Source organism: Choloepus didactylus, chromosome 8, assembly GCF_015220235.1.
Source record: "Choloepus didactylus isolate mChoDid1 chromosome 8, mChoDid1.pri, whole genome shotgun sequence".
In the NCBI taxonomy this organism is placed as follows: Eukaryota; Metazoa; Chordata; class Mammalia; order Pilosa; family Megalonychidae; genus Choloepus; species Choloepus didactylus.
Genome location: NC_051314.1, coordinates 112,369,342 through 112,395,550, shown reverse-complemented (window position 1 = coordinate 112,395,550; position 26,209 = coordinate 112,369,342). Strand labels below are relative to the sequence as shown.

The 26,209-nt window shown below is 35.0% G+C and overlaps 1 protein-coding gene across 2 annotated transcripts in view; it reads left to right on the top strand.

The window, feature by feature from the left end:
* PDE3A (phosphodiesterase 3A) overlaps positions 1-26,209 on the top strand; it is a 343,776-nt gene that overhangs the window by 111,424 nt on the left and 206,143 nt on the right. Inside the window, exon 2 of one of the 2 annotated variants that reach the window (XM_037845709.1) lies at positions 4,855-4,927. The exons of the other annotated variant lie outside the window; for it this stretch is intronic. Within the exon in view, the coding sequence (XP_037701637.1) occupies positions 4,895-4,927 (33 nt within the window). The 5' untranslated portion in view covers positions 4,855-4,894. The remainder of the gene's footprint in view (positions 1-4,854; positions 4,928-26,209) is intronic. 2 annotated transcript variants of the gene reach the window in all.

Here is a 26,209-nt window from a genome sequence, read left to right as displayed (position 1 = left end):
ACTTAATATCTAAAGAAATTAAATATCAAAAGACATTAAAGGGGTATATCTGCAGATTCACATTTTAAATAAAACTGAAATATTATTTAGCAACATGGTACATTTTTAAAATGTGTTTCAGTTAACATTTTAAGTGATACTAATACAGGCATATTGGGTGTGATCTTGCATGTAGTTGGTTGTAAGGCCCATAGCTTTTTCAATAATCAATAATAAACAATTAAAATAGGGAGATCAGTCTTAAAAATGGTATCAGATTTGCTATTGTAACAGTTCTGGTGAGTTACATGATTGAGTTTTTGTAGTTGAAAGTTTTGTTTGTGAATGTCATACACAGATATGAAAGACTGTACTTAGTGTTACAGTTAGTTTAAAGAAAAACACTCATATTCCACTTTTCAGATTAAGACATGGACATTACCAGTGGCTTTAAAGCTCCCTGGGGCTCTACCCTGCTCCGACCCTCCTCTCTCCCTTCCAGAGTTAACTCGTATCCTGAGTTTTGTGAAAATCATTCTCTTGCTTGTCTTTTATAATATGGACCCCTTAAAAATATAATGTTTGTATTGCCTGTTTTGAACATTATAGCATTGAAATTTTATCATGTTTATTCTTCTGTGGTTTGCTGTTTTCACTCAACGTTGTTTTATGTGTATAATTTTACTTCCTTCATTTTCCACTGTGTTTTACCAGACCACAGTATATCTATCTATTCTAGTATTGATGGACTTTTGGGTTGTTTCCAGTATTTATTGGATATTACCATTTTCCAGTACCAACACGATTGTATGTGGCTTTAAGTGCACAAGTGTGTTTCTCCAAGGTGTACACCTAAGAGTGAAATTGCTCAGTCTTGGGATTTTGCACGTTCAGCTTTCCTAGATAGAACCAAACAAAACACACTCCCAAATGGTTGGAACAATACAGCTTCTCCCCAGCAGGGTGTTTGAATCCTATTTCTAAATGGCAAACAGATCTGATGGGTGTAAAATAAAATTACTGTGGTTTTAAGTTACATGTCCATAATTAATAGTGAGGTTGAACCTCTTTTCTTATATTTAGGAGCCATTCATGAAATGCCTCGTACTTTTGTCAAATTTATTATTGTGGATTGTCTTCTCATTATTTCATAGGAACCCTTTATGTATATCAGATACTTATCTTTTGTCAGTTGTATACATTGCAAATGTTATTTTTTCTTAGATTTTTTCTTTGAATATTCATTTTCTTTCAGGTGATTTTGAAGAACAAAATGCTTTAAAATTTTAATTTGTATTACTTGTTTCCTATAGCTGCTGTAACAAATTAGTAAACGCCTAGTGGCTTAAAACAACAGAAATTTATTTTACAGTTTGGGAGGTCAGAAGTACAAAATCAGTTTCACTGGGCTGAAATCAGGTTTTGGCAGGGCCTTGCTCCTTCTAGAGCCTCTAGGACAGAATTTATTTACCTTTCTTTTCTAGCTTCTAGACAGGTACATTCCTTGCATTCCTTGGATCTGGACCTCTTCCTCCATCTTCGAAGCCAGTAGTTAGCATCTTCTTTCATTCTTCATGTGGCCTTCCATCTCTCCTATCCTCAGATCTCCTTCTGCCTCCTTCTTATAAGGACATTTGTGATTACATTTAGGGTTCACCCTAATAATCCAGGATAATCTCCTCATCTCAGAACCCTTAATTTAATCGCATCTGCAAAATCCCTTTTGCCATGTAAGGTATTATACGTTTCAGGAATTACAATGTGGATATCTTTGGGGGGTATTATTCATCCTACCACAGTAGAAAAACATATCTTTTGCTATTTTATTTATTCATTTATTTTTGGGAGAGAGTGGGGGTTGCTGTGATTATTGAATCTTCATAGGCCAGATTAGCCAAAAATTTGTTAAGTAATCTCTTTAGGTCACTGTTGATCAGCAATGAGTGACAAAAAAGGTCTGTCATGTAAGATTGTGAGACTGTTCCCCTTTCCTTGTCCTCTACCACTTAGGCCAAAAATATGGAAAAATAAATATGTATTTGTATGTGCATATATGTATATGTGCATATGCATATATGTATATATAATGTATTTATATGTAATTAAGTATGTTAAATATGTGGGTGTGTCTGTGTGTGGGTGTGTGTATATTCTTTTCAAATTCCTGGGTTCCTCTCCTTTTCCCACATTGAAAGCAGCAGCAAGATCGAGTCTTAGGCCGAGTATCCTCAGTGAGCCCTCACTTGTTTTTCCATGTGAACACTGTTCCGTGACAAAACATAAGTAAAAGGGGAGAGATGATGTGAAGGCCTTTTGCAACCTCTATGCATAATTAAATGATCCATTAACTTTAAGCATGTTTGATATAAAATGAAGAAAAAAAATGCCTTTGGTTTTGTGAATCTGGAGATGAATTGGAATGTAATGGTCTAAGACCCAGACTCTACTAATAAACAAGGAAACTGGAACTTTCGGTAGGGAATGCAAGAGGCTTGTATTGAATAACCGTGGACGTAGAAACAGAAACGGGGAGTCAGAGCCAAGTAGACGTAAGTACAGGAATTGTTTAACGGCTTCAGTTTGTATTTTAGTTTGTATTGTAGTTAATGCTAGAATTAAGGACAGTTTATCCCTCAATCTAAATGTTCTTTGCTTTTATTATTTGCATTTTAAATCATTTATTGTCCTTTCTTTTGCCTTAAAAAGGAAGACAAGTTTTGCTCTGCAGGCTTTTATTCTTATTTTAAGGATTGTGGCAATATTTAGAAAACTACTAGCACAGTTTTCTTATGACTGACAAGAAAAAGGCTACTGCCACTAACAAATAATCAACCTGTAATATCCTTAGGCTGGGAAAAATTATTGCCGCACTAATGGCTATATCAAGTGGTAAAGAGTAGACAAGTGTGATACTTGTGTTGGGCTACATAATGTTTGATTTTATGACATTTGAATTTTATTTGGTAGATTTAATGGATGTCTTGGTCCTAATAAATGGAGGTTTTCACCTCTGCTGTGATTGACATATAAAAATATTTAATATAAAAATTTCAAGATGCATACAAAGAAACTTGGCTGAATAAAATGAGTAATTCAGTAATATTTCTGCTCTAAAGATGGGAACGTAATGGCAAAGTTCCATACCCCTAATCTGTCTTGGTTTTCACCTGCCCTATTCCCTTGTGTGGCATTATCCATCCTGTGAACCTACTACAGCAACATTGAGGGAGAATTCATTCCATGTGATTATCTAAGTTGTCCAAGAAGGACAGATTATTAGTCTCTTGAACATATGCCCAGTTCCTCAGGGATTCAAACCAAAAGCCTTAGGATTTGGATGAGACGTCCTTCCCCAAAGAGCAAAGAGATATGTCAACAAAATTTTTACCCTTGGCAAATTCCATCAAATTGTTTTGAATCTGTGGGCTGAAAATGTCAGTACTTATTAAACTATACCTTGAAAATTATCTGAATGTCCTGTATTCCTTTTAGTCATTAGCAATGAAGTAGCAGCTGAGCAATCATTTGTCTTGTCTAACAGGGTCACTGTTGGTTTTGAGGTAAAAAACAGGGCAGGCAGAATTTCCTTCTGTCTCCTACTAATACTGTCTGATAATTCAGTGCAGAGGGGTTAATCCCTCATTCCATCTGCATTCATTGCTGAGCCATATTTTGAGGATATTCTTCCCTTCAATGAACTCGAAGGGAACACTTCTTAGACACTTTAGTACAAAAAGGAAAGGAATGTTCCTGATATTTTCTAGGAGTTCCAAGTTCAGTAGATAACCTTTTGGTGTAAAGACATATTATACATTTGGTTAGAGGTTGCTATGAAATCTGGAGCTGCTACAAGAGAAGTATGAGTTAAATAATGTTACCACAAAAACCTACTTTTTCCATTTTTGAAAACACCTCAGTCAAAAAAAAAAAAAATGCCAGAAAGCATATACCCTTAACTATTGTGATAAATTTCATGCAATTTGCAAAAAGAATGGGTTCCAACCTTCCAATTTCTGATCAGATATAATGTGCCCATACTCCATTGTTGAACAGGTAATTTATTTTATCAGAATCATAAAGAACGGCACTTTAGCTGCGATACAAATTATTAAGGTTTCAAGTCAAAGGGATAATTCAGTATAGAACTAGATAAAGAGGAGGTTAAAAAATTAACACTGAGTTATTTTGCTTCTCCTGAACATAAAACAAGTGAGGTAACCATCTGCAGGCCTAGGCTTCAAGGGAGGGGAGTGGGGCTGGGGGCAGGAGGGACATGTGGGGACATGATTGGAGACTGACGTATACATGGCCTTGTCCCTGACAGTCCTCCTGCTCATCCAAAAATAAATTTGAGATACATATCTTGCTTTTATAATTACCCAATAATAATCTACATTTTCTTGCAGTTGTGCATATGACACTCAGAAAGGTTTTATTACAAGCTTCTTTTTCATATTGCAGTGTAGATAGAAATGGTATTGCTCAATTAATTTGTGCCTCCAGTTTGTTTTCAGTGGACTGATACCAAAGTATTTGATATTAAATAAAAATTTGTCTCTACTCTTAATTTAGAAACCTGAACAATTACCTTAGAGGGATTATTTGTAGTATAAAATTTATTATTCAGATTTATACCCATTTCTAATCATATTTTCCCTTTTGATATGATGTTTGAGGGAGTACAGGCATTAATTACATCTGATTTTTAAGTGTTCAAAATTTGAGGTTTGAATTGGTGAGTTAAATTATGATTATAAACATTAATTTAAAACCCCATTTTTATAGCTATAAATATTCCTAAGGAAAACATTTCATACAGTAAATTAAACAAAAAAAAATTGCATTTTTTTTTTAAAGTGTTACTTTTTTTACCAGGACTTCCTTTACTTGACTCTGAGATTCAAGAGGAGGAACAATGTCTTTTCTACTGAGGAAATTCAGTTCATGTGTAAGCTTTATTTTATTGAATTCTAGCAAAGAGGCTTCTACAATAGCTTGAAGCCATTTTTGTAGTTGGTGCTAACATATTAATATATAATCATGATTGTTGAGCTAATGTTCCTTAAACATTTTGTGAGTTAAGGTGCTGACTAGAATAACATCTACTAAATCCTATGTGAAGAGATGACATTGCAGAATAAACCAAAGGTCTCATTTTTTAATATTTTATATTAAATATTTTAATATTTATCAACAAGCACGTATTTTTGTTGCATACGTAGGGTATTGGGTATTATATTCCTTCATTCTCAAGACTGCCCTACCTAATAGTGCATGTCATGATTTATAATTGTGTGCAGACCCCTTGTGTCCTTTCATATGTAACTCAGTATGTTAGAAATTTTTAAAGGGAGTGAAAGATCCACATATATTTAAAAATAATTAAAACATTCTTGATTTAAAGAAACACAAAAAGAGCCTAGAAAGATTTTTTTTTTTCCTCTGTCATCAGTTGTGTTATTCTTGGGAATGAGATCCTTAAACAACAAGTTAATCCTTTTTTTAAACACACTTTAGCCTACCTCTTCCTTTGTAACTGCTAAAAATGTAGGTCAAAAAGTCTTTGATCTGATTCAACAGCCTTCCTTTCTTCTTGTCACCAGCATAAGTGATTCTCTCCAGATCTAATCTCCTGCCAGAAGCCACAAGATTGGCTTCTTAAAATTTCGGAAGTACTTGTTTCTCAAATAAATTAAAAATAAATAAATAAAGCATGTAAGGCTTTAAGGTTCTGCATGTAACTCATGCAATGTAACTTCCGAAAATTGTCAACAATAGCAGTGTTCATGAAAGTGATTGTAAGAGGAATAATTAATGTCAGGAATTGTTCTTCATCTAAACTTTTATTTTAAAGTGATCTTAAGTGTATGGATGTTTATTCCTGCTGACAGCTTGGTCCACGTGGAATAAACAGGGGAGCCATATTTGTAAACTAGCATAGTAAGTTGAAAGGAGCAATGATTCAAACAAGGATACCGGGAAAATAAATATACTGATAGTTGTGATCAGATGTAAATATCACAGGCAGCCATGTACATTTATACACCCTCATAGGATCAAGCTCCTGAAAACACTTCAAGTACTGGATCCAGAGCTCAAACATGAGCTCCAGGAGATTCTTATTCTTATTTATTTATATAGTATTTTTTGTACCCTAGCACAGTGTTTGGCACTCAATAAATATTGAATGTATTGACAAAATTGAAAACTGCCTGTGTATGTAATTATGTAATTGTTGATTGTAAGAGCAAAAATTTCCAGGAAATAACACTTTCATCCAAATATACTGCCTATTTTTAATATAATTTAAATGGCATTTCTCCTTTTTACAAAATCCTTATAAAAAATCAGGAAAATGCACATGTTCTAAAAGCTATAGTTTGATATTAATACCCATGTGAAAAGTCCCTCTTTTACTGTAAATCCCAAATCATTTCTAAGCTAAAAGTTTGGCACCTGCATTTTTGCCTAGCTTTTTGAAGAATTGAAAAACCTACCAGCCTTCTGAATTTCTTGCCATTTCCTCACCATTTTGATAAAACAGTTGAAAGTAATTACACTAATTTTAAGAGGGGTATTTTGTGATATTTTCAGCATTTATTAAAACCCGTGTTTCTCATGGCCAGGTATCTTATCTAAATGTTTGCTTAGAAAAATGGCAGTTAGCTGGTTTGTCTTTAAGATTTATTCAGGTGGCGTTGCAGTATCTCAGGAGTAATAATTGAGCTATGATTTCTATTGTTCCTAGGTATTCTTCCCTCTTAAAAGGTTTTAGTCATTCTCTTAGAAGATAACTGATAGAGTTTAATAGAAATTGAAAAACATTGTGTAGTTCATTTTGCCTTTTAATGAACTGTATCATCAAACGCAGTATCTTCTAAAAGTTACCATCAGAGCTAAACTTTGATTGAAATGGGTACTGCTGCTCTCTTTTATAGTATAATGTGATTTTCTGGGCAAGGCCAGGGGTGTTTTTGCTCCTCCTTCTTAATTGGGGCCAAATATCTTTTTATCTAAATTGTTTTCAATTCTCCCCTGGAATATAAGAGCACTTTCCATGCCTCTGTTCTTGAGGGCACCAGTGAAGAATTACTCCTGGTTTTTTTTATCACTAATACAAATGTTGGGGTTAAAGGAACTTACGGAAAAGGAGTTTTGCTGCAGAAAAATATTTTGCTTCATCATATTACCTACATCTTGGTCTTTTGAGCTTATGATCAAACGTGCACATTTATAAAATAGATTTCTGGGGCCAGCATATTAAAACCCGTGGTTGGAAATGATTCAGATTCACTGAGGACACTTGAACCAGAGATTTCTACAGCTGGAATTGTTTAGAAGATTCTCACCACTGCTGGAAATCTTTTTGCATATTAATAGTTGGACATTTTATAAAAATATTAAGTTGATTTTAGGTTGACTGTCACAGCAAAGCACAAGTAGATATGCAACAGAACAAAACCAAGAAGTTTCATTGTTTAAAACTGAATTCAGAAAAGGATTAAAAGGCTTGAGTTGACAAAGATTTAATGATTGAATGTTTTTCATCACTGTTGGCAGAAGCAAGCATGTTGGGAAAATTTTTCTTTTGGCTGTAGGGAGGGCAATGAAGATGAGTTCATCTATCTATCAAGTTCTTATTATTGCCTTCCACCCCCTACCCTGTGAGGCCAATCTCCCTCTGTGTTTGAAGAGAAATTGCAAAGTTTAAGACTTCTTCTAAATGCATCAGTGGCTAAGCAGTACCAGGAATTTGGCAATTAGTATCACTGCTATAAAATGATGACTTAATTGTAGAAAATCATAGGGTAACACTCCCAATCAAAGCAATATAATATCTTCTTTCTTGTGTAAAAAATTTTAGTCGTAGAGCAGAGGACCTTATACAAAGCTTTGAAACTTATTTCCTTAACTTCTTTATCATTCACGTAGCATAGCATTCAGGATTTAAAAATTATTTGTATGTATGATCTGCTGTATGTACTAAGTATTGTAAAATTTAACATGATCATTCTAGTGCTCTAAAAGTTTTATTTGTAGAAGAAATAAAATATAGCATTTGCAAAATTGAGACATAGAAGATCTTTTTATTGAAGAAATGCCTGGATTAGTTGCAAGTCTGTTAGGAATAAACTACCTTTACTTTACATCTTGACTCTTTTCATTGCATGGCAAGGAGTTTCCCTCCTCAGATGTTTGCTTTGAATTGCATAACCTTCCTTTTTTCTTTTAAGCAATGATTTGCCCAGAAGCTATTCCATTCAGTTTAAATACCATAGGAGCAATAAAGAGAGGAATAACATCTTCTCCCAAAAATAAATTCCAGGGGAGAAAGGTGATCAACCAATCAACCAACCAGCCAACCAAAGCTAGCATTAACTGCTGAGGTAGAATATCATTAGGGTTGAGCAGTGAAACCAAAGGAGAAATTCTCTTCATTGACCTCACCTTCACCAGCTTGGTCCCATTGCCTCTTGAAAATACCAGCTGAGGTCCACCAAGTGTGCTTTTTTAATGGATGTTTCAAGCTGAAAGTGAATGTTTATTATATGTACATTTAATTTCTTTAAATGATTCTCTGCTTTAAGTGACTCTTTCAACTGTACTAACAGATTTTTTAACTAGTCCTGGTCACCTGGATAAGAAGATTCCTGTCATGTTAAATCCAATCCTGATCAAATCTGAGGTACACTGGACCTAGTCTTTGTTAGTTGCAGCAGCCAAAAAAATTAGATAAGGAAAAAAAGCATTGTCATATTTATTTGTATCTTTTTATTGATATAAAATTGAATCCCATGTATTGCTCACAGTATCTCTTCTAAAACCCCCAAAACTCTACTGAGATTCCAGGATGGAACAATTGTTTCATAATCTTCTCCAGAACCAGGAAGTGGCCTGGTATGTATGTATATATGTATATATGCATGTGTGCAAATATGTGTATGTATATATACACATACACATATATATATATTTTGGTTCAACAAGCCCCGAAATGATTTTTTCAGGCAAGTATAAAAAACACTAGACTATATCTCATTGCCACTTTGATTTTATTATTAAATAATTGATCATGTAACTGTAAAATGAAATATTTTATTTTAGTGATTAAAATTATGCATTGTACATGTGTATTCTTTTTTATGCACTCTAAAGAAATCTGATATAGGAGAACGTTTCCAACTTATATAGAAACCCAAATATTTTTGTTCCAGAATGACCTACCAGAAAGCCACAGCAGGGAGAAATTCTCTGTTCTTACAGATGTGTATTTTTCTTAAATGAGTGGATAATGAAGTACTTGGGAGTACAGGTAAAGAAAGAATCACATGCAAGTAGAGAATGAGTAAACTGAGTTTTTGATGAAGAGGAGTTGAAAAATGAAAAACACTGAGGCCCAGTTAAATATAATCAAGCTGGCCTGAATATAATACATGCCAAACTAAAATAAAAATTGTTTCTCAAAGGATGAAATTGGAGCTAAAGTGTGTGTGTTTCCTAGATAAGCACTTCTCAGCTTCTAGTGTAGAAAGAGAAGCTGTTGTTTATGTAAAAGAATCTGTGTAAAGCCATATGGAGCCGTCTCTAATAAATATCCATTTAATCAAATGTCACTATGTATTTTAATGTTTTGTAGTTTGATGCAGAGAATGTACTTTTATTTCTTCAACAGCTGCTCTTTCTAAATGGGTGCAGCTGTACTACAGATTTAATTGGCAACAATTGCTTAATTTTTAGTCTGTTGCTCCCAGTCTCCAAAAGCAATGTTTCATGTTTCTGTGGAAGGGAAAGCCTTGATTTCTTTTTCCTAGAAAGTGAAGAGTAGGCTATGAAATACGAATTAGGCAAATAAAAGTTCCTGCTTGATTTCTTTATATGTAAAAGTGATATTTCCCTTCTGTATAGCACTGTTTTTCTCCACATCCATTTCAGATCACATTGACAAAGGAATTTGATGCACACTATCAGAATCTTAATCTCAAAACTCCTAAGAAAAAATGTGTAGTCTAGAAAAATTTCTGGCAAATGATCTGTTTTGATTTAGTTAAGTTGTACCTTAAATTTGGGTCTGGGTAGAGGTCAGGTGTAACACAATGGGAACCTAAGGCTACCATGTATAAGAAAATATTGTTACTCACTGGTCCCAGAGAAAGAAGGGGGCTGTGAGGGGTCTGTGGGAAGCACGATGGGCTCGAGGTGCTCAACCAGCAGGTGGGGAGCACACGACCAGAGCAGGAGGGACCCCTGGGCTTTTACCTTTAGGGTGGTCCGGGCGGGGGTCAGTGGATTTACCATGGAAGCCAAGGATTGGTTAAAGCAAATCCCTGGGTGAAGAGGGAAAGGGACTGGGTATCTGAGGGCCATAGGGATGATTAGTTTATCATTTAGGATGAGCCATGGGTTTTGGATGAGGTGTGTGGGTGGTGACCACAGATGTGGGTTTGGGCTCTGGGGAGTTTAGGCTCCAGGGCTGGAAACCTGCTTGTTAAGCAGTCCAGATCAGTGTTGAGGCCAGTGGTGTAGCCAGAGTAAGACACATGCTGAGGCAGCACACGAAACATTTTGATAGTTATTGGGACCTGAAAATGAGAAAAAAAATCTCAGCCATTAAATATAAGATGCTCTCTGCTTTGAGAGTAAGCCAGTATCAGTTCTTTGTCATTTGAATTAGAACTTTGACTTTTTATTATGAGGTAGTGCATCTTGATGTATTTGATTACAGGGTAAACCACATTAAACTTTTTTCTTTGTCTTTAACCTTTGTTCTGTATTCCATTGTCCAATTTTATTTTTTATATCTAAGATAAAACATAAACTTTGAAATGTTCTTAAAACTTGCAAGTGGGCAGTAAAATGTTGAAACAACAGACGTCAATGGAAGCATCATTAATAATGGTAATTGATGTAGTGATGACCAGAATTGTCGGCTGCAATTTGTGTTTAAAAAAAATCACTGCGCACCCTTCGAAGATTTCTTTCTTTCTTTCTTTTTGCTCTTTTTCCTGGGGTGTGTATGTGTGTGTGTCTGTGTCTGTGTTCTGGGGGAGGGGGAAAGAAATGAGTTGAGAAGATACCTTGGTCAGTCATTATTAAAGTGCTAAAGATTCAGTATATTATAGAGATCATAAGTAGCATGTGAAATTGCACAATCAAATGTCAGTTCTGAAACATTGCCTTATCTCATTGTGGCTTATTTTTATTAAGTTTCACAGTACCTTTTATTATTATTCTGAGTGCCAAGAATAAGGCAAGACTAAAATGTCCATTCAAATAAATTGATTTATTCCATAGGAAAATGGCCTAAAATTTCATGACGACACAAAAATGAAGCTATTTCCTGTCATCTATGTGCTGATATTGGTATTTTATGAAAACTAGTAATTCATAAGGATTTGCCTGTGTACATTTACATAGAATTAGTGACTTTGTACCCTGTGATATTTATTTCCCTTTGTGCATTTACTTATTTACTTACTTTAAAGTATTATTGCTGCTCAAAAGTGAGTCCTTGCCGAATGTGTTCTGGAGTCAGTTAAGTGACACCAGGATTTTTGAGAAGAGAAAAACATTATTTAATAAAGGCTAACCTTGCCTAGAGAGGAGAACAGTTCCTCAAATCTATCTCCCTGAATTGGAGAAATTTTCAGTGTTTTATAGCATTCAAACAAAGTCAGTCATTGATGAGATTAGATATAGTTTAATCTCTGAGTATGCACAGATTGATTACATGCTTAGCTCATTTGAAGTTTAAAGTTTAGGCTATTATGCATGTCAGGCATGGTCAAATATGATTAGAACTGGGTTGGTCAGTTTTGGCCTGACTCATGTTACTTCATTAATAAACATCGAGGTGTACACGCAGGAGTATCAGACTTGCGGAGTATCAGACGTGCAAAACAAGATAAGGGAATACGTGCTGGGCCAGCTACGAGTTACCTTGTTACTGTCCAGTTACAGGGTAAAGATCATGCGATTATGAAATATAGCATCATCATCAAAGAAACAAGACATCTGGGTTATAGTTCAGTGAGTTACAATAGTTACAAATAATTGCCTCTGGCTACATCACAATATATCAGAAAGTTAGAAAGTATTTAGATAATGACTCAGTAACCATAATAATATTTGTTAGTGCTCAGCTACAATTCCCCCCTTTTGTTTGTCCATGCCTCAATCTTGAGGGATATCTGGGTGATGACTGCTCTAACTTCTTCATGCTGAAAATGGGGCATCAATATTATAGAAGAATGACTTCTTTGCTTGTAGATGGATGTGTTCTTGAGTTCCGGGTTGTTATTCCTGGAGGAACTGGTACCCTTGGACTTCAGGGCTCAAGCAACACAGGAACAGTCTGGAGGCTTTAAGTCTCTGAGAATTAAAATTAATAAATAGAGTAGAAGGATTATGATTAGGGGACTTGTAAGTGAATGTAACTATTCATATATTTCCAGATAAAGTCCGCTGAGGGGCTGTTGATTCCATGCTGGATGTGGCTTGCCTGTGGTGTCTGGATGTCCCCAGGGCCCTCGGGAGCACTTTTGCTTGAGGCTCTGCAAACTGTGGCAGTTTGTGATTTCTGGCTGAGACCTGAATAAGGGTAATCTCTAAAGTGACCTCCCGACTCTATTCAAAATCTCTTAGCCATAGAAACTCGATTTTATTTCTTTGAACATTTCCCTCATTTGATTAAGGTCTCTTTCTGAAAGCTTTGCTGATCCCACGGTGCCAGGGAGGCTCACCCCTGGCAGTCATGTCCCATGTAGGGGGGAAATAATGATTTTATTTGCAGAATTGGCTTACAGAGAGGCCACGTTGAATAACAAGGTTTCCCAGGAGTGACTTTTAGTCATTAATTATAATTAAGTTTAGTTTTGTCATTACAGAAATAAGGTTTAATTATAATTAAGTTTAGTTTTGTCATTACAGAAATAAGATTTATAAGTGAAAGCTTCATGATTGAGTGCTTGTTTCACTAGCATATTCTTTGATGAGGCAAGGTTCATATACTTCAGAGTTTATTTTCATGGTCTCCCTGTTATCAGTTTAAATGAGGATCATTTGCTTTCTAATGGGAGTGGATCTTAAATTTAGACCTTGTAAAAAAATTTTTTTTAGATATGTTTATAAATTTAGAGGCATCAGAGGAACAGAGGATTACTTTAGGGTTTTGTGGGGTTTTTTTGCCTTAGTTATTTTCAACACTTTTTCTAATTATTAAAATAATTTATTCACATTAAACAGAAAATACAGGAATGTATATGTGCAAAAGTACGCAGTCCAACCACAGTATAGCTAATTGTAAATTTTATGGCAAATTTCTCTGTGAATGCGTATGTCCATGCATATATGTTCTACAATTAAATGACAATTATAAAAAATTAAATCATGATTAATACAAAAATAAAATAAATGTCTGCCAAAGATTTTCTCTATTTAACTAATGAGGGAATCAGTAAGATATTCAAATAATTCAAAGGATCAGTGTAAGAACTGCAAATTTATAGTTAGGTAAGAAATGCTGAATTTACAAATAGATGCAAAACGGTTCTCTATCCAAAGGGCGATAAATCAGTTGCATTCCAATGGACTCCAGGTTTCATTTCTATTACTATCCATCTTTTGACAGCAATTTGCGTAGTATTTGTTTTCCACAACTTAGAGTTGCAACATGGCTCAAAGACAATGAAAACCATAGATAAGCAGGATGAGTGAACTGGTCTGAGTATCCACTAATTCATTTTGTTTTGCTTTGTCTTGTTTTTGCCCACCTTAAAGTCTTTCACAAATTCTCCATGCAGTGGGTTTGTGTTCATTTTTATTTCATTTTTGCCAATTAGAATTGTACTTTTACATTTTTTTCATCTAAACCTAATATAATTGAAAATAAAACAATAATTTATATTCTTTCCCATTGACATCACTAGCATCCGCATAGTTACTCATGAACATTATTAAAAGCGTGAACAAACAAAAATAAAACAGAAACGCTTTCACTTTGTGCTCTTTTTACTCTGGGTAGAGGCAGTTTATTTGGCCTTGGCTTCCCTACCTCTCTGTCACCTTTCTCTCCTTCCTGTGCTCCGTTCCGTCCCCACCCCTCACCCCCAGCCCCCCCCCACCTCGCTCTCCTCCACACCCCTCCCTTACCTGGTGCCCAGTCAGTCCAGTTCTGATTCTGGGGTCTGGGGTTCTTGATTCAGCTGACCATACCAGTGACATGATACCTTCTCAGAAATGCATGCAAGAGTGTTGTTCAGTGTTAGTGAACAAGAATTCTTAACATTTACCTTTAAAGTTTCTATTTAACTGCTAATTAGAGACTTTGCCATATTGGTCTGATCTCTACTCAGTTTTTAAAAAAAAATCATTTTTATTGTTCCTGTGAGACAAATAACTCTTTAAATGAGGAGGCTTTTGAGAGGATTAGCTTCCTTAGCATTGAATGTGTAAAATGTCATTTCTAGTATTTAATCACTTTATTTTGCCCAAACTGTCCAGGGTCAAGGTGATACTTTATATTTTAATAAATATTTTTTAACTTATAAGTTTACAGGTCCCATCAGAGTCGTTCTCTGTCAAATGTAGTACACTCAGAATCTGAATATGGCTATTTAAAAATGAACTCATTTTCTATTCACTCTCAAGTATTTAATTTTACTCATGGTTATTTTCTTTTGGTTATTTCCTTCCTTCATTTGAGTGCATTGGCAAGAGGAGGGGTAAGTTCATTTAATTCTTTTCCAGTGATTAATACAGAGAATTCCTACTGACTCTTTTAGTCTAGGTGTGATCACGGAGTCAGGATACTTTAGCTAGCAACCTTGGCAATCAGCACCTGACAGTGTGAACTGGTCTTGAAGTGGCATGAAAAATGATGGCCTTCCTTAGGCCAGAGTCTTATTAGAGTTTTGATGGAAAAAAATACTGCATTAGGTATAAGTAAACAACTGTGGTCACGAAAATAAGACAAACTAATCATTTGTATTATCCTATGTGCATTCCATATTATTTATATGGAAAAATGAAAAATCAATGTGTAACTCAATATCCATTTCTACAGAGGAAGGAAAATTTGTGCCTAAATATATTAATGTTTAACTGAGCTGTGTATGATCATAAGAAACCATGTGCAATCATAATAAATATCAAGTAATTAAAATTTATAGTTAATTCTTATTCCTGCCTAACCTACAGACTAAATAGTTTTATTCGAATGAAAAAACAAGTCTGACAATAATGTTCATTGATTTAAATGGTGATGACAGATGGGTCTTAGGCCAGGATAACATCTATGGCTTGGAGGCATTGATTGTCAGCATTTACACTCCAATAATGAATGACCTGGATTTTTCCCACATGTTTGCTCAGGAAATACAGGGCTCTGGAGGCTTTGACGTCACAGAGGCAGAAGGATTTGGGGTCATAGTGTATTCACTGCTGGCAGTCATTCGATAGTAAGTCCTTGGTAGGAGAGTTGGATTTGAGTGGCATCTGGAACCCTTTTATATATACCTAGGGGTGGAGGGAATTCTGGCTTTGCTGTTTTTTTTTTCTGGTAAGCTAGATTTGACTTCAGGAAATACCACATTTGCAATGGATGGAATTGACATTGTCACATTGAGAAAGATGGGAAGACTTGAAGGAGAATGACTGATCTTCTATGATTGTTTCCTTTGAATGGGGTTAGTTAATTTGATGTTAGCTACCAACATAAAAATTGCTTGAGCCAGGAAAAGACTTCAGGGGACATACCCATTATTAATTACTATTTAAAAATGAAGGTTGAAATTTCCTTTGCTATCAAGAAAAATTACAACCATTATCCATGATTATTTGGAAAGAGAGCATTCCAAAGCAGCTAGCTATGAGGTAGCATTGTTAATATTGAATATCTTTTCTTGCTAGTGCCATTATAATGTGGAAAATTCACTGTGAGCATAGGAGTAGTGTGGGAATGCTGTGTTTGCAGCATGGAAAAGGGAACTTCACTGTACTGTGGCTAAGCAGAGCAGTATGCAGTACACCATAAGCAGAGCATAAGGCTGGGGTTTGACTTAGACTTCAGTTCCCTATGAAATAGTGTTTATATAGTTTGACCATGCAGATTTTATGAATGTAGAACAAATTTATTATAGTGTACATCAGTAATGTCCAAAGGGAAACCATAACATTCTATGATTGTAAACTTTGGAGTATAATATTAAAAATGTAATGTTCAACATTTCTTTCTGTTAGTTTTTATCCCATCAGAAGAGCTAATATCCAATATCTCTTTGGTACATTAGCAACAATAGGAGGGATAATAATTTAATAATCCTATAATATTTTCCTGTACAAGGGTTTTTTTTGTTTCTTTTTTTTTTTGCAATCTGAGAGTATCAAATTATGGTGTGTTGTCTAGACCTTTATTGTAGAGAATGATTATCCATACTTTGTTAAGAACCTTATAGTCAAAATTGTGAAAACATTTTTAAGCACAAAGTGGGATATCTGTCCTTTGAGGGTTATTTTATAGTTATACCAAATTGTTTTAAAGGAGTAATCAATATTAGTAAACAGTATCAAAACCCATTTGTAGTCATTCCACTAATGTTTAATCTATAGTATTTTACTGCATTTTATGGGAAAACATAAAATAAAATTCAAAACTGTTTTTGGTGGCATTAGTGACAAAATTCAAATATTGTAGAAATATATAAAGAGAGGTTGAAATTCCCACCTATAATTCTTCCTAGATATATACTTCAAATCAATAATTTGGAACATTATTGAGGGGGGAGGCATGGGGGACAAATGCAGGCTCTTTCAATTCTTAAAGACACGTACACAGCATGGTAAGGAGGCAGAATTACATGGTGGGCGTGTCTGGAGAACGGACACAGGGACCAGGCTGTCTTATTTGAATCCTGCCTCTGCTGCTGGGTGAACCAGGGTCCTGGCAGGAAATAGATGCCCCTACCAAAGGGGTCACTGGAGACTGTCAGGAAGGAACTGCTTGCAGAAGTAGTAGGGAAACAGCAGGGGTGACGAAGCAACCTGGGTTAGGCCCTAAGGAACAGAGGGCTGCTACTGAAACCCGGGAGAGCAGCCTCTGTAGGAAGGGATCACTGAGCAGGAGCCCTGTGGTCTTGGGTAGAGACGTGCAGTCCCTTTTGGTCACTTCATGGCGGTGATGGGGTGGGGGGCAGCTGAGGCTGGTTATGACTACCCCACCCTCAGCCTGCTTTCCTTTCATCTCCACTGGCTGATGGTCACTGCCTTCAGCTGAACCCAAATGAGACCCAAGGACTCTAGAATCCACGTGTTGTAATATGTAAAAATGAGCCCCCCTAGGGCTGAAAAGGGGCTGGGAGGATCCGGGGACAAATGCAGAATTACAAGTGCAAACCCGTACTAGCTGTGTGTCCTAAACGTGTTGTTTACAGATTACTCTGCTTTAGTTGGCTAATCTGTTTAATTGGGAGAATAACAGAACCAATAATATAGGGTTGTGGTGAGGGTGAAATGAGTTAATACTTACGAAGTGTGTAGGCAGATGCCTCCTGTATTGAAACCAGTCAGCAAAGATTATTAATTACTTTATTAATTAATGCTGTATGCACTATTCAGCAATATGTGATTTTTGCTTAGCAATATAGCTTGATTATCTCTATATGTATAGATACAGCCACCTCTCTCTGTACACACATGCACATTCTCATAGTCATACACCACACCCTAATGGCTTCACAGTACTTCATTGTGTGGCCATGTCATAATGTATTTGAACATGTCTGTTTAGATGGGAATTTGGACTACTTCCAATATTTCACTGTTATGAACAATGTTATAGTAACATTTGACCACTTGACCATTAAATCTGGATTTGAGAATAGTGCATTTTGTCCACTTTGTCTCATCTAGATTAAATCATCTTCAGGCCACTGTCTGATGAGAAGAAATGTAAATGGGTGACATTTGTATGACTGTTCAGGAAGGGGTGCAGGCCTTTTATTTTTTTAGGTTCATAATCCTATTCAGTTTTATAGAGAAAGAAAACGTTTATAGATTTTTTTTTTTCCATGACCTTTAACTCTGTTGAATGATAGTTTTTTAAATATTATTTTCTGGATACCACAATATGCCATGCACTTGGGTATCATATAGTTTATCAAGATATTGATAATTCTGTTAACATATGTAGGGGTGAATATTTGAATTAGTTGATTCCACTGTAATAAGGTTAAAGAAACACATTTCTGGATGATTGGAATTTCATTATGCTGCTTGTGTGTGTGTGTTTTAATGGAATGATGTGTCTAGTGACTATGTTTGATTTGTTATACTGTTTTGATCTAGAAGTTTTCTGTCATTACATGAAGAGTTATAAAGTAAATTTCCCTTTGATGTGGAGTAAATTTTATAAATTTCAGTTGACCAAGAATGGAAAAAAATGTGACTGTTTTTTTACCTCTCTCCCATTTCTGGGTAGAATTGTAGAAAGCAATAGGTGTCATTGTACATTAAAATAGTTTAGAATATTTTGCCTTGCAGTGGAAAATTCAGATTGAGGGGGAAAAAGTTTCCACCTGGCATTTATTCAGGATAAAGTGAAGAGAATGAGAAGTAAATAATGTTTTAAACAATACTATAAAAAACTATTTTTTGGTGGCATTGGTGAGAAGCTGTCCAAATATATCACCACTCTGTTTGATCAAATAAGTCATTTAGCACAAACTTGGTTGATATAAAGGGACAAATTATACAGTTTTATTAACTCATTTAAACATACCTTTTGTCTAAAATCATTCTATTGGAGAATTCTTCCATATAAACAGTGGAGAGGAGAATGTTTCAGGAATTTTCATGCAGTACTCTTTTTCCTGAAGTCTACCTGTCTGAAATGTGTTCACTCAACGCCTACTCAGAATTCTGTCCTCTCATCCTCTCTCCTGCTTCTTTTACCATTCTTTTTGTAGTCCGTAAGCATGCTCTGATAGTGTGCGCTTTTAGGTTTAGGTTTGAAACTTCATCTCAGGTATCTAGCATAATGTACAACCAAACCTGAAATGCTTTCAGAAGACCAGATTTTGGGTTTTTCTGATTTATAGCTGCAAGCTCAATGTAAAGAGTTTGGAAGGTTAGGATAACCCAAAGAAGAAGAAAATAATTACAATCTTATGACTCTGAGATAACCAGTTAGCATTTTATGTATCTTCTTAATGATTTTATCACATTTTGCCTAGATGAAACAACATAGTGTATCTACTTTTCATATTTTTTATACTTAAGTCTCCTTCCCAAGCATTTTATATTGTATATTCAAAAAACATTATTAATGGTAATGTGCCAATTCATTCTATGTCTACGATATAATTAACTCTCTTGTTTGGCATTTGTGTTGTTTCCTAATTTTCCCTACAACAAAAAGTAATGAGATGAAAACTTTGTATAGAAAAGTTTCTCTTCAAATTGCAGAAAATTTCTTTGCAAAATATTCCTTTAAGTAGAATTACCAGGTTAAATTGTATGAATACTTTTAAGGTTCCTGGACATATTGCCAAGTTTCTTTCCAAGAATATTATACCAATTTGTACTCCCACCAGCAAGGTAAAAGAATGCCTGGTAACTTTTTAATTGGATTTATTTGATCAGAAGGCAAATAAACAGCATTTAAGTGATTATTAAACAAAGTCAAGACTATAACTCAATAGATATTTTGCTGTCAGGGTGAATATATTGATCTATTGAATTTCTGTGACTGCTATAAAGGAATTCTACATGTTCAAATAAATTATACTGTATCATTTTATCCTCATTAAATCATTAGACTACAATTATACCTTGAATTTGATTCCTCCCCCCCTTGTACTCTTAATGTCAGTAGAAATAAGCAGAGGTTAAAGAATGTTTTATCAAGGTTTTGACCCATATCCTTTGGACTGGAGCGAGGGGAGAGAAGTGATAGCTTAGTACCTGGCACTTAGTGCTCAGTATGTTTAAAAAATGAATGGATGGTGGAAGGGATGGATGGATGCAGGGATAAACTCACAAACCTTCAGCTGACATTCAAACCCCAAAGCTATCCTCCAGCAACTGTCATATAAATGGACAACCCCCTTTACCATAGATGAAGGCAGATTTGATTACTTAGAATTACGATTGTTAGAACCTGTTTAAGAATCCTTTCAGGTTGTTATAATGGAAATTCTGTTCCCTAACTCCCCCCAAAGAAACAAAGAAACAAACACATCTCAACCTGAGAGATTCAACATGATGGCTGTGATTTCTTAAGTCCTCAGGAATGTACACTTCCCCAGATCATCTCTCCACCATCTCAATGTCTAAAATCTTCTTAGAACCATACTTAGACTTTATTTTGCTTCTTCAAAACAAACTTCAGTCATTGGAAATCATCCAAAATTAAGTGCCTACCTTTAGAACTTAAGAAGTATAGTTTTAGATATTTATTTGCTTTGTTATGTTGGAGAGAAAAGGTATTGATTCTGAATTTTAGCTTCTGCCTCTGATTGAGTTGGGTTTTGTGCTCAAGGTCAAGAGTACTCCACCAGGGCTGCTGGATTTTTTTATATGAACCTATACATATAAACATAGGAAAGTGACAGAGGAGATTAGAAGGATAATCAGATTACCTGAGCCATACGGAAGAGTATGAATGATTCATGTTATTAGCTATGCCCTCAACACTGCCCTTGCCATGAGCAAGTGAACGGACCTAGGAAATGTAAAAGAAGAGAGGAGAAAAGTTCCATGGAAATGCACTGTGTTTGGAATCTAATGGCCACACTAAGGGCATTTCAGTTTTATCATAGCTGTTCACATTACGTGTTAAGATGGGTACTTATTCTATAATGAAAATTATATAGTTAGATACTTCATTTCAAGAGACCTATCATATCCCTATAATGGAAACTACCAGTGATAGTTCCTTAAAGAGGGTTTACTTATTTAAGAAACATCCTAGTAAAAAACACAACTTAATGTGATTACCTGATAAGTATTTTCTACATGTCAATACCAGAAATATAATTGTTCCAGTTTATATACACCCATGCACACACAGCATATAATATAAATTTATATATCCATATATCCATAATGGATTTCTAATAATCTCTTAACTTGATGAAGGGCTTTATTTTTGGAGTCTCCTCTACTTTAATGTTAAAATGGTAAAACCATAGGCAGGTATTTCTTCCATAATGTGATATATAAGTATGTGAAAAACCTAGATTCTACAAATTGTGCACTAACAAAAATTGTACCATGAGAAAAATTGGGTTGGGACAAACCATTCAAAACCTATGTCACTTTGTAACTAGAATGCTAAACCAGAGTACTAATAGAAACGATAATAATCCTCCACAAAATACCAGCAGCATTAGAAAAACATGTTAGTCCAAATAATTAAAGACTACATTAAATATAGAACTTTACCTTAAAAAATAAAAGATGATGGTAGATTGTTGGAAAGAGATGTGAGGAAGAGAGGCTTGTGAATAGTGGCAGCAGGTTCAAATGCATTGAGATCAGGAAAAACACAATGCACACTTCCAAGAGAGGACTGTTAGTCAAATGAACAAAGAATGAAGTGGGGGCAAATGGGCATCATATACAATAATGTTTTACACCATGCCTTGTTCTGTTCACTTCTGGTAGTATACTTTGTGTTCTGCTTCATAACTCAGTGGTCAAACATTAACCGGCTGTAGAAAAAAAAAATCTCGTGTAAACACATGCATCTCTTGCTATCCCACTTTTTTACCAGTTGTGTATGAGCTAATTAACTATACAGAAACATGCAGTGTAGCAGAAAAAGACTTTCTGGGGTTACGTGGTAGGTTAAGAGGAACACAGGGCAAAAAGAAATCATATAACCTGTGTCCTACAGTTTTCTCATTTATCCACATTAAGCATTTCCTACTCCATTCTCTATCATGCAAAGTAAAAACTATACCCATGCTGTTAAAGAAAAGTTACTCTAACATTAAATAATATAAAATCTCAGGTCTCCTAGATTGGTGGGCACTGTGGACTTTGTAGATTAAAGTATGAGGCTTCCCTGAGTGAAGGATATATAAGAATTCTGTACTGTCTTTGCAACACTTGTCTAAATCCAAAATTATTTTTATGAGGTTTTTTTTTTTATGACTTCAGAGTCCTATTTTACTTGACTTCTTCAAGCTTTCTCTTAATTTTCCATTGATTTCTTGTACTTAAAACTGAGTTTTCTATCTTTGATATAAAATGTAACAATGGAAGACATTTTTTGTTTATTTTTCCTTTTTCTTGCTCTCCTCACTCTCCTCCCCTCCTCCCTTTCCCTCATAACTATATACACAAAAAGGAACGGGAGTAAAGGCAGGGATCTAAAGTTACTGATTGCTGCCTTACATTGCAGTATAGAAGAGATGGACCAGAGATCACATTGTGTTTGACTTATAGGTGGAAAATTGGCACATGCATGGAATTTTGCACTTTTTGCCCTGTGGGAAGTAGTGATTAAAATCACAGCCTGAGAGTCAGACATGCATTCGCGTCCATGCTCTGACACCTCTAAGTCTGTAACAAAGGACAACTTACTTCGCCGAATCATTCTAGAGTTTTGTATTTATATGATAGGCTACAGAACACCCTTCTGTCAAGTGGGTGGAAGGTTATATGAGAAAACACATGTGAAGTGTGTAACCCTGTGACTGATGTGCAGCAGCTTCTCATTAGTTACCATGGACTTGTTTGAAGTTAGTATTCCTTAGTCATCTTTGTTAGTATGTCATTTCAGTGGAACCACACTAAATCATTGGGGATGGGCAATGAAGAAAGAGTTATAAACATGACAATTACAAATTGACTATGAAATATTCTTGAGGTTGTTCCTTAGGTCAGTTTCAAAATTTATAATGACAAAAAATGAGATTAACAAACTGTTTTTTTAAATGAATATATAAAAAAGGTTTGAGTTAACTGTTAGTATTTGTATAATTAGACTAATAATGCAAAGACAAACAGTTTCAAACACGTCACTCATATTACCCTTTTCAGTTTAATAGAATCAGGTAGTTTATTTCTTCTCCCTTTCCTCACTCCTGTTCTCCCACTACTCATGCATTCTTTTTTAGTGATTGTTTTGAGGTACAATGTATATACAGTGAGATGGGCAGATCTTAAGTCTGCAGTTCCATGAGTTTGATAAATGCACACGAACTGCATGTATTCTCTCATCTCATGCCCTTACCATCATGAGCACCATGCAGCACTTACTGAGTCATAACTGGTGTCGAGTACCGTTCTGAGCATTTTACCCATGCACTCGTTGATCCTCACAACAATCCTATCTGTTTCGCACTACTATTATTTTCATTTTATGGAAAAGAACTGAGTTTAGTAGCAAGACTGACTTGCTAAGGTCACTCCCCCGGGTATGGCAGAACCTGGCTTAGAACACAAGTGCCCTTCACCATTATACTACGCTGTCCCTGTGTTGCTACTCCAGAGAAGCAAGAATTCATACCTCCCTCTTAGGCTTCAACAGTTTCTTTTCATACTGGTGAAATTGAAACAAATTGTCTTAGTCAAACTTCTCCTAGTGCATTCTGTTTTGTGAGAATATTTAAATCCAAATAGGATCTAAACCAATAGAGATATTTAAGAATTTTCCTGTAAGTGAAAAGGGCCGCTTGAAAACAGAGAACACAAAAACTGTGTTATGTATGATTTATGATAAAGTGGAATGTATCATGAGCAAACAGTTCTAATTAGAATTTAGTGCATTTTACTTTGTTTGGATTATGTATTATCTGTTATTTTACCTGATGGCAATATATTTTGGTACCCAAATAAACAGCAATTAATTGATACATTAAAAGAAGAATATGATTACTCTTTCCACTCTGAGGAGAATGCTGACCTAGATTACTGAAAAAGGGTCCAGTATCTAAACTTGGTTCCCTGATCAATTTTGACATAGACGCCAGATCTTCCTGCTGTTCAGTGTGTGCTAAAACTTTTTCTTCCTTCTGACAAAAATTTTCATGTTTGTTATCTGAACCATACCTCAGCTGGGTTTCTAAGCAGAGCTCTATAATGAAGCTGTTTGTTCAATTTAACTTCCTCATATTCTTTAAAAAAAAAAAAAATGTGTTTTTCTAGAGGGTTTAGTGTCTCTGTTTATTAATTTTTTTAATGTTTAATTAAGGTGAAAAAGGCTTTAATTCTCTCACTTTGGTGAATTCTCAAATGTTACAGGTAGAAAGAGAAAATAAATTATCAGTGTGGATTCTTGGCTCAAGCCAAGAATTTTCTCCTGTGATGTTATGTTCTCACAATACTGGAAACAAGGAGTTGCATTAATTTTCTCTGACTTTGAGCTTACAAAAATTCTAGAAAAGATAAAATATTTGTTGGGTCAAAAGTAATATTTTAGTCATCTATTTAAAGGCAAGTCTGTAACACCAGCACTAAGCTTAGGACCTGATTACTGCCTGGAAAGTGATAAGTAAATATCTGTAAAAATAAATTAAAGAGGGAATAAGTGATTTAGCAATTTAGCCAGCTATGGACAACATTACTACTCTAAATAGATGTAAGATGATTCCCCCAACCTGTTCACATCAACTTTGTGGCTGTTTAGTAAGAATTTATGTTTTAGTTCAATATAAATTATTTGAAATTATTCATAGAAGGAAGTAAGAATAATAAGTCATTATTTTTATTTTCCTAACAAATTAAACCAAAAGCATTGCTTTCAATTCCTCTAATGTATACTTATAAAAATGAATCTATATTGTAGTGAGTAATCTTAATCACTATATTCTAAGTGATCATTCCAGACTATTTTATAAAATCCAAGTTAGTTTGGCATGGCAATAAAATTGTGAAAGGGTGCTAGATTTTCAGAACATAATGGTAACAGAAATCTCTATATTACTGCTTCTGATGGATCAAATTTAGTGCATTCAGCTGTCATTATTTGAATTTTATACTAAATAATTCACCTACCTTTATGCAGTTTATTCTCTTATAATATTGAGTATATAGTAGATTTCATTCTTGGTGCTTGTCAAGCTTTCCAAGTTCCATGAAGTGAACTTTGAAAAGGGATAGTAAAGCATTGTGGGATTAAAATAATTGTTGATCCATTTGTAAATGATAATTCACAAAGTAAATAATTTTAAGATTATCCTCACATCAAGTCCATAGACACATATAATACCTCATATATTTTGTGAGGGTTATTATTAACAGTTTGGTGCATCTTATTGAATCACATGATTTGCTTCATTTCCAAATGACAGATTTTCAGTTTATAGGTAAATGGGTCTAGGAAACAGTAAGGATCAACTAAATGCCACTAATCAGTTCCAACATTTTTATCATCTTAAATTTATCACTTCAAGTGTGAATCCAGCAATCATGCACAATAAAGTAATTTAGCCCAAAGAATATCCAACATGGTTAGACTTTGAAGGAGTCATTGGAGTGAGTTTCCCCTATCTGGAAAACTCTTCCCCTACTTATCTATCCAGGTCACAATTGAAATACCCCTTGCCAGAAGGGCCTTCCCTGAGGAGCACTCCCCAAAACTGTTTGTTTATGTATCATCTTATCTTCCTCAGTAGATCAAGATCAGAGCCTTTTTCTGTTTTATTCACCTAGAACAGTTCTGACAAATAGCAGGTACTCAGTATGTATCTATGGAATAAATGAATGGAACAATGAATGAACTATACAAATGAAAAGAATATTTAACATCATCTAATCTAAACTTTCTAATTTACAGAAAGGATTGGTTAATTCACATCCTCAAGATTCCATAGCTAGCATTTGAGGAAATACCAGAATTCTCCCCCATTCAATAATTCCCTATTTAACATTGACTTTTGCCTATAAGAGAAGGGATAGTAGGGGTCTGAGGACCGTATTTGGGAGCTAGAGAGACCTGGTTTGGGGCAGGGTTTGAATCCCACCTCTACCATTTACTAGTTGTGTGACTTTGTGAAAGATACTTAATCCTTCTAGGTCATTTTTGCCACCTATGAATAGAAGTGATGCATATCTCATTGGATTTTTGTGAAAGTTAAATAAGATAATTTATTACAGAGCCTGACATTGAGCAAGCTGTTATGGCTGTCATTGTCATCATCACTACCATCATTTAGTCATTATATAAATCACATAGGTATTTAATTTATTGCCTCCTAAATAGTACCACAATTTCCTCCCTGAATTT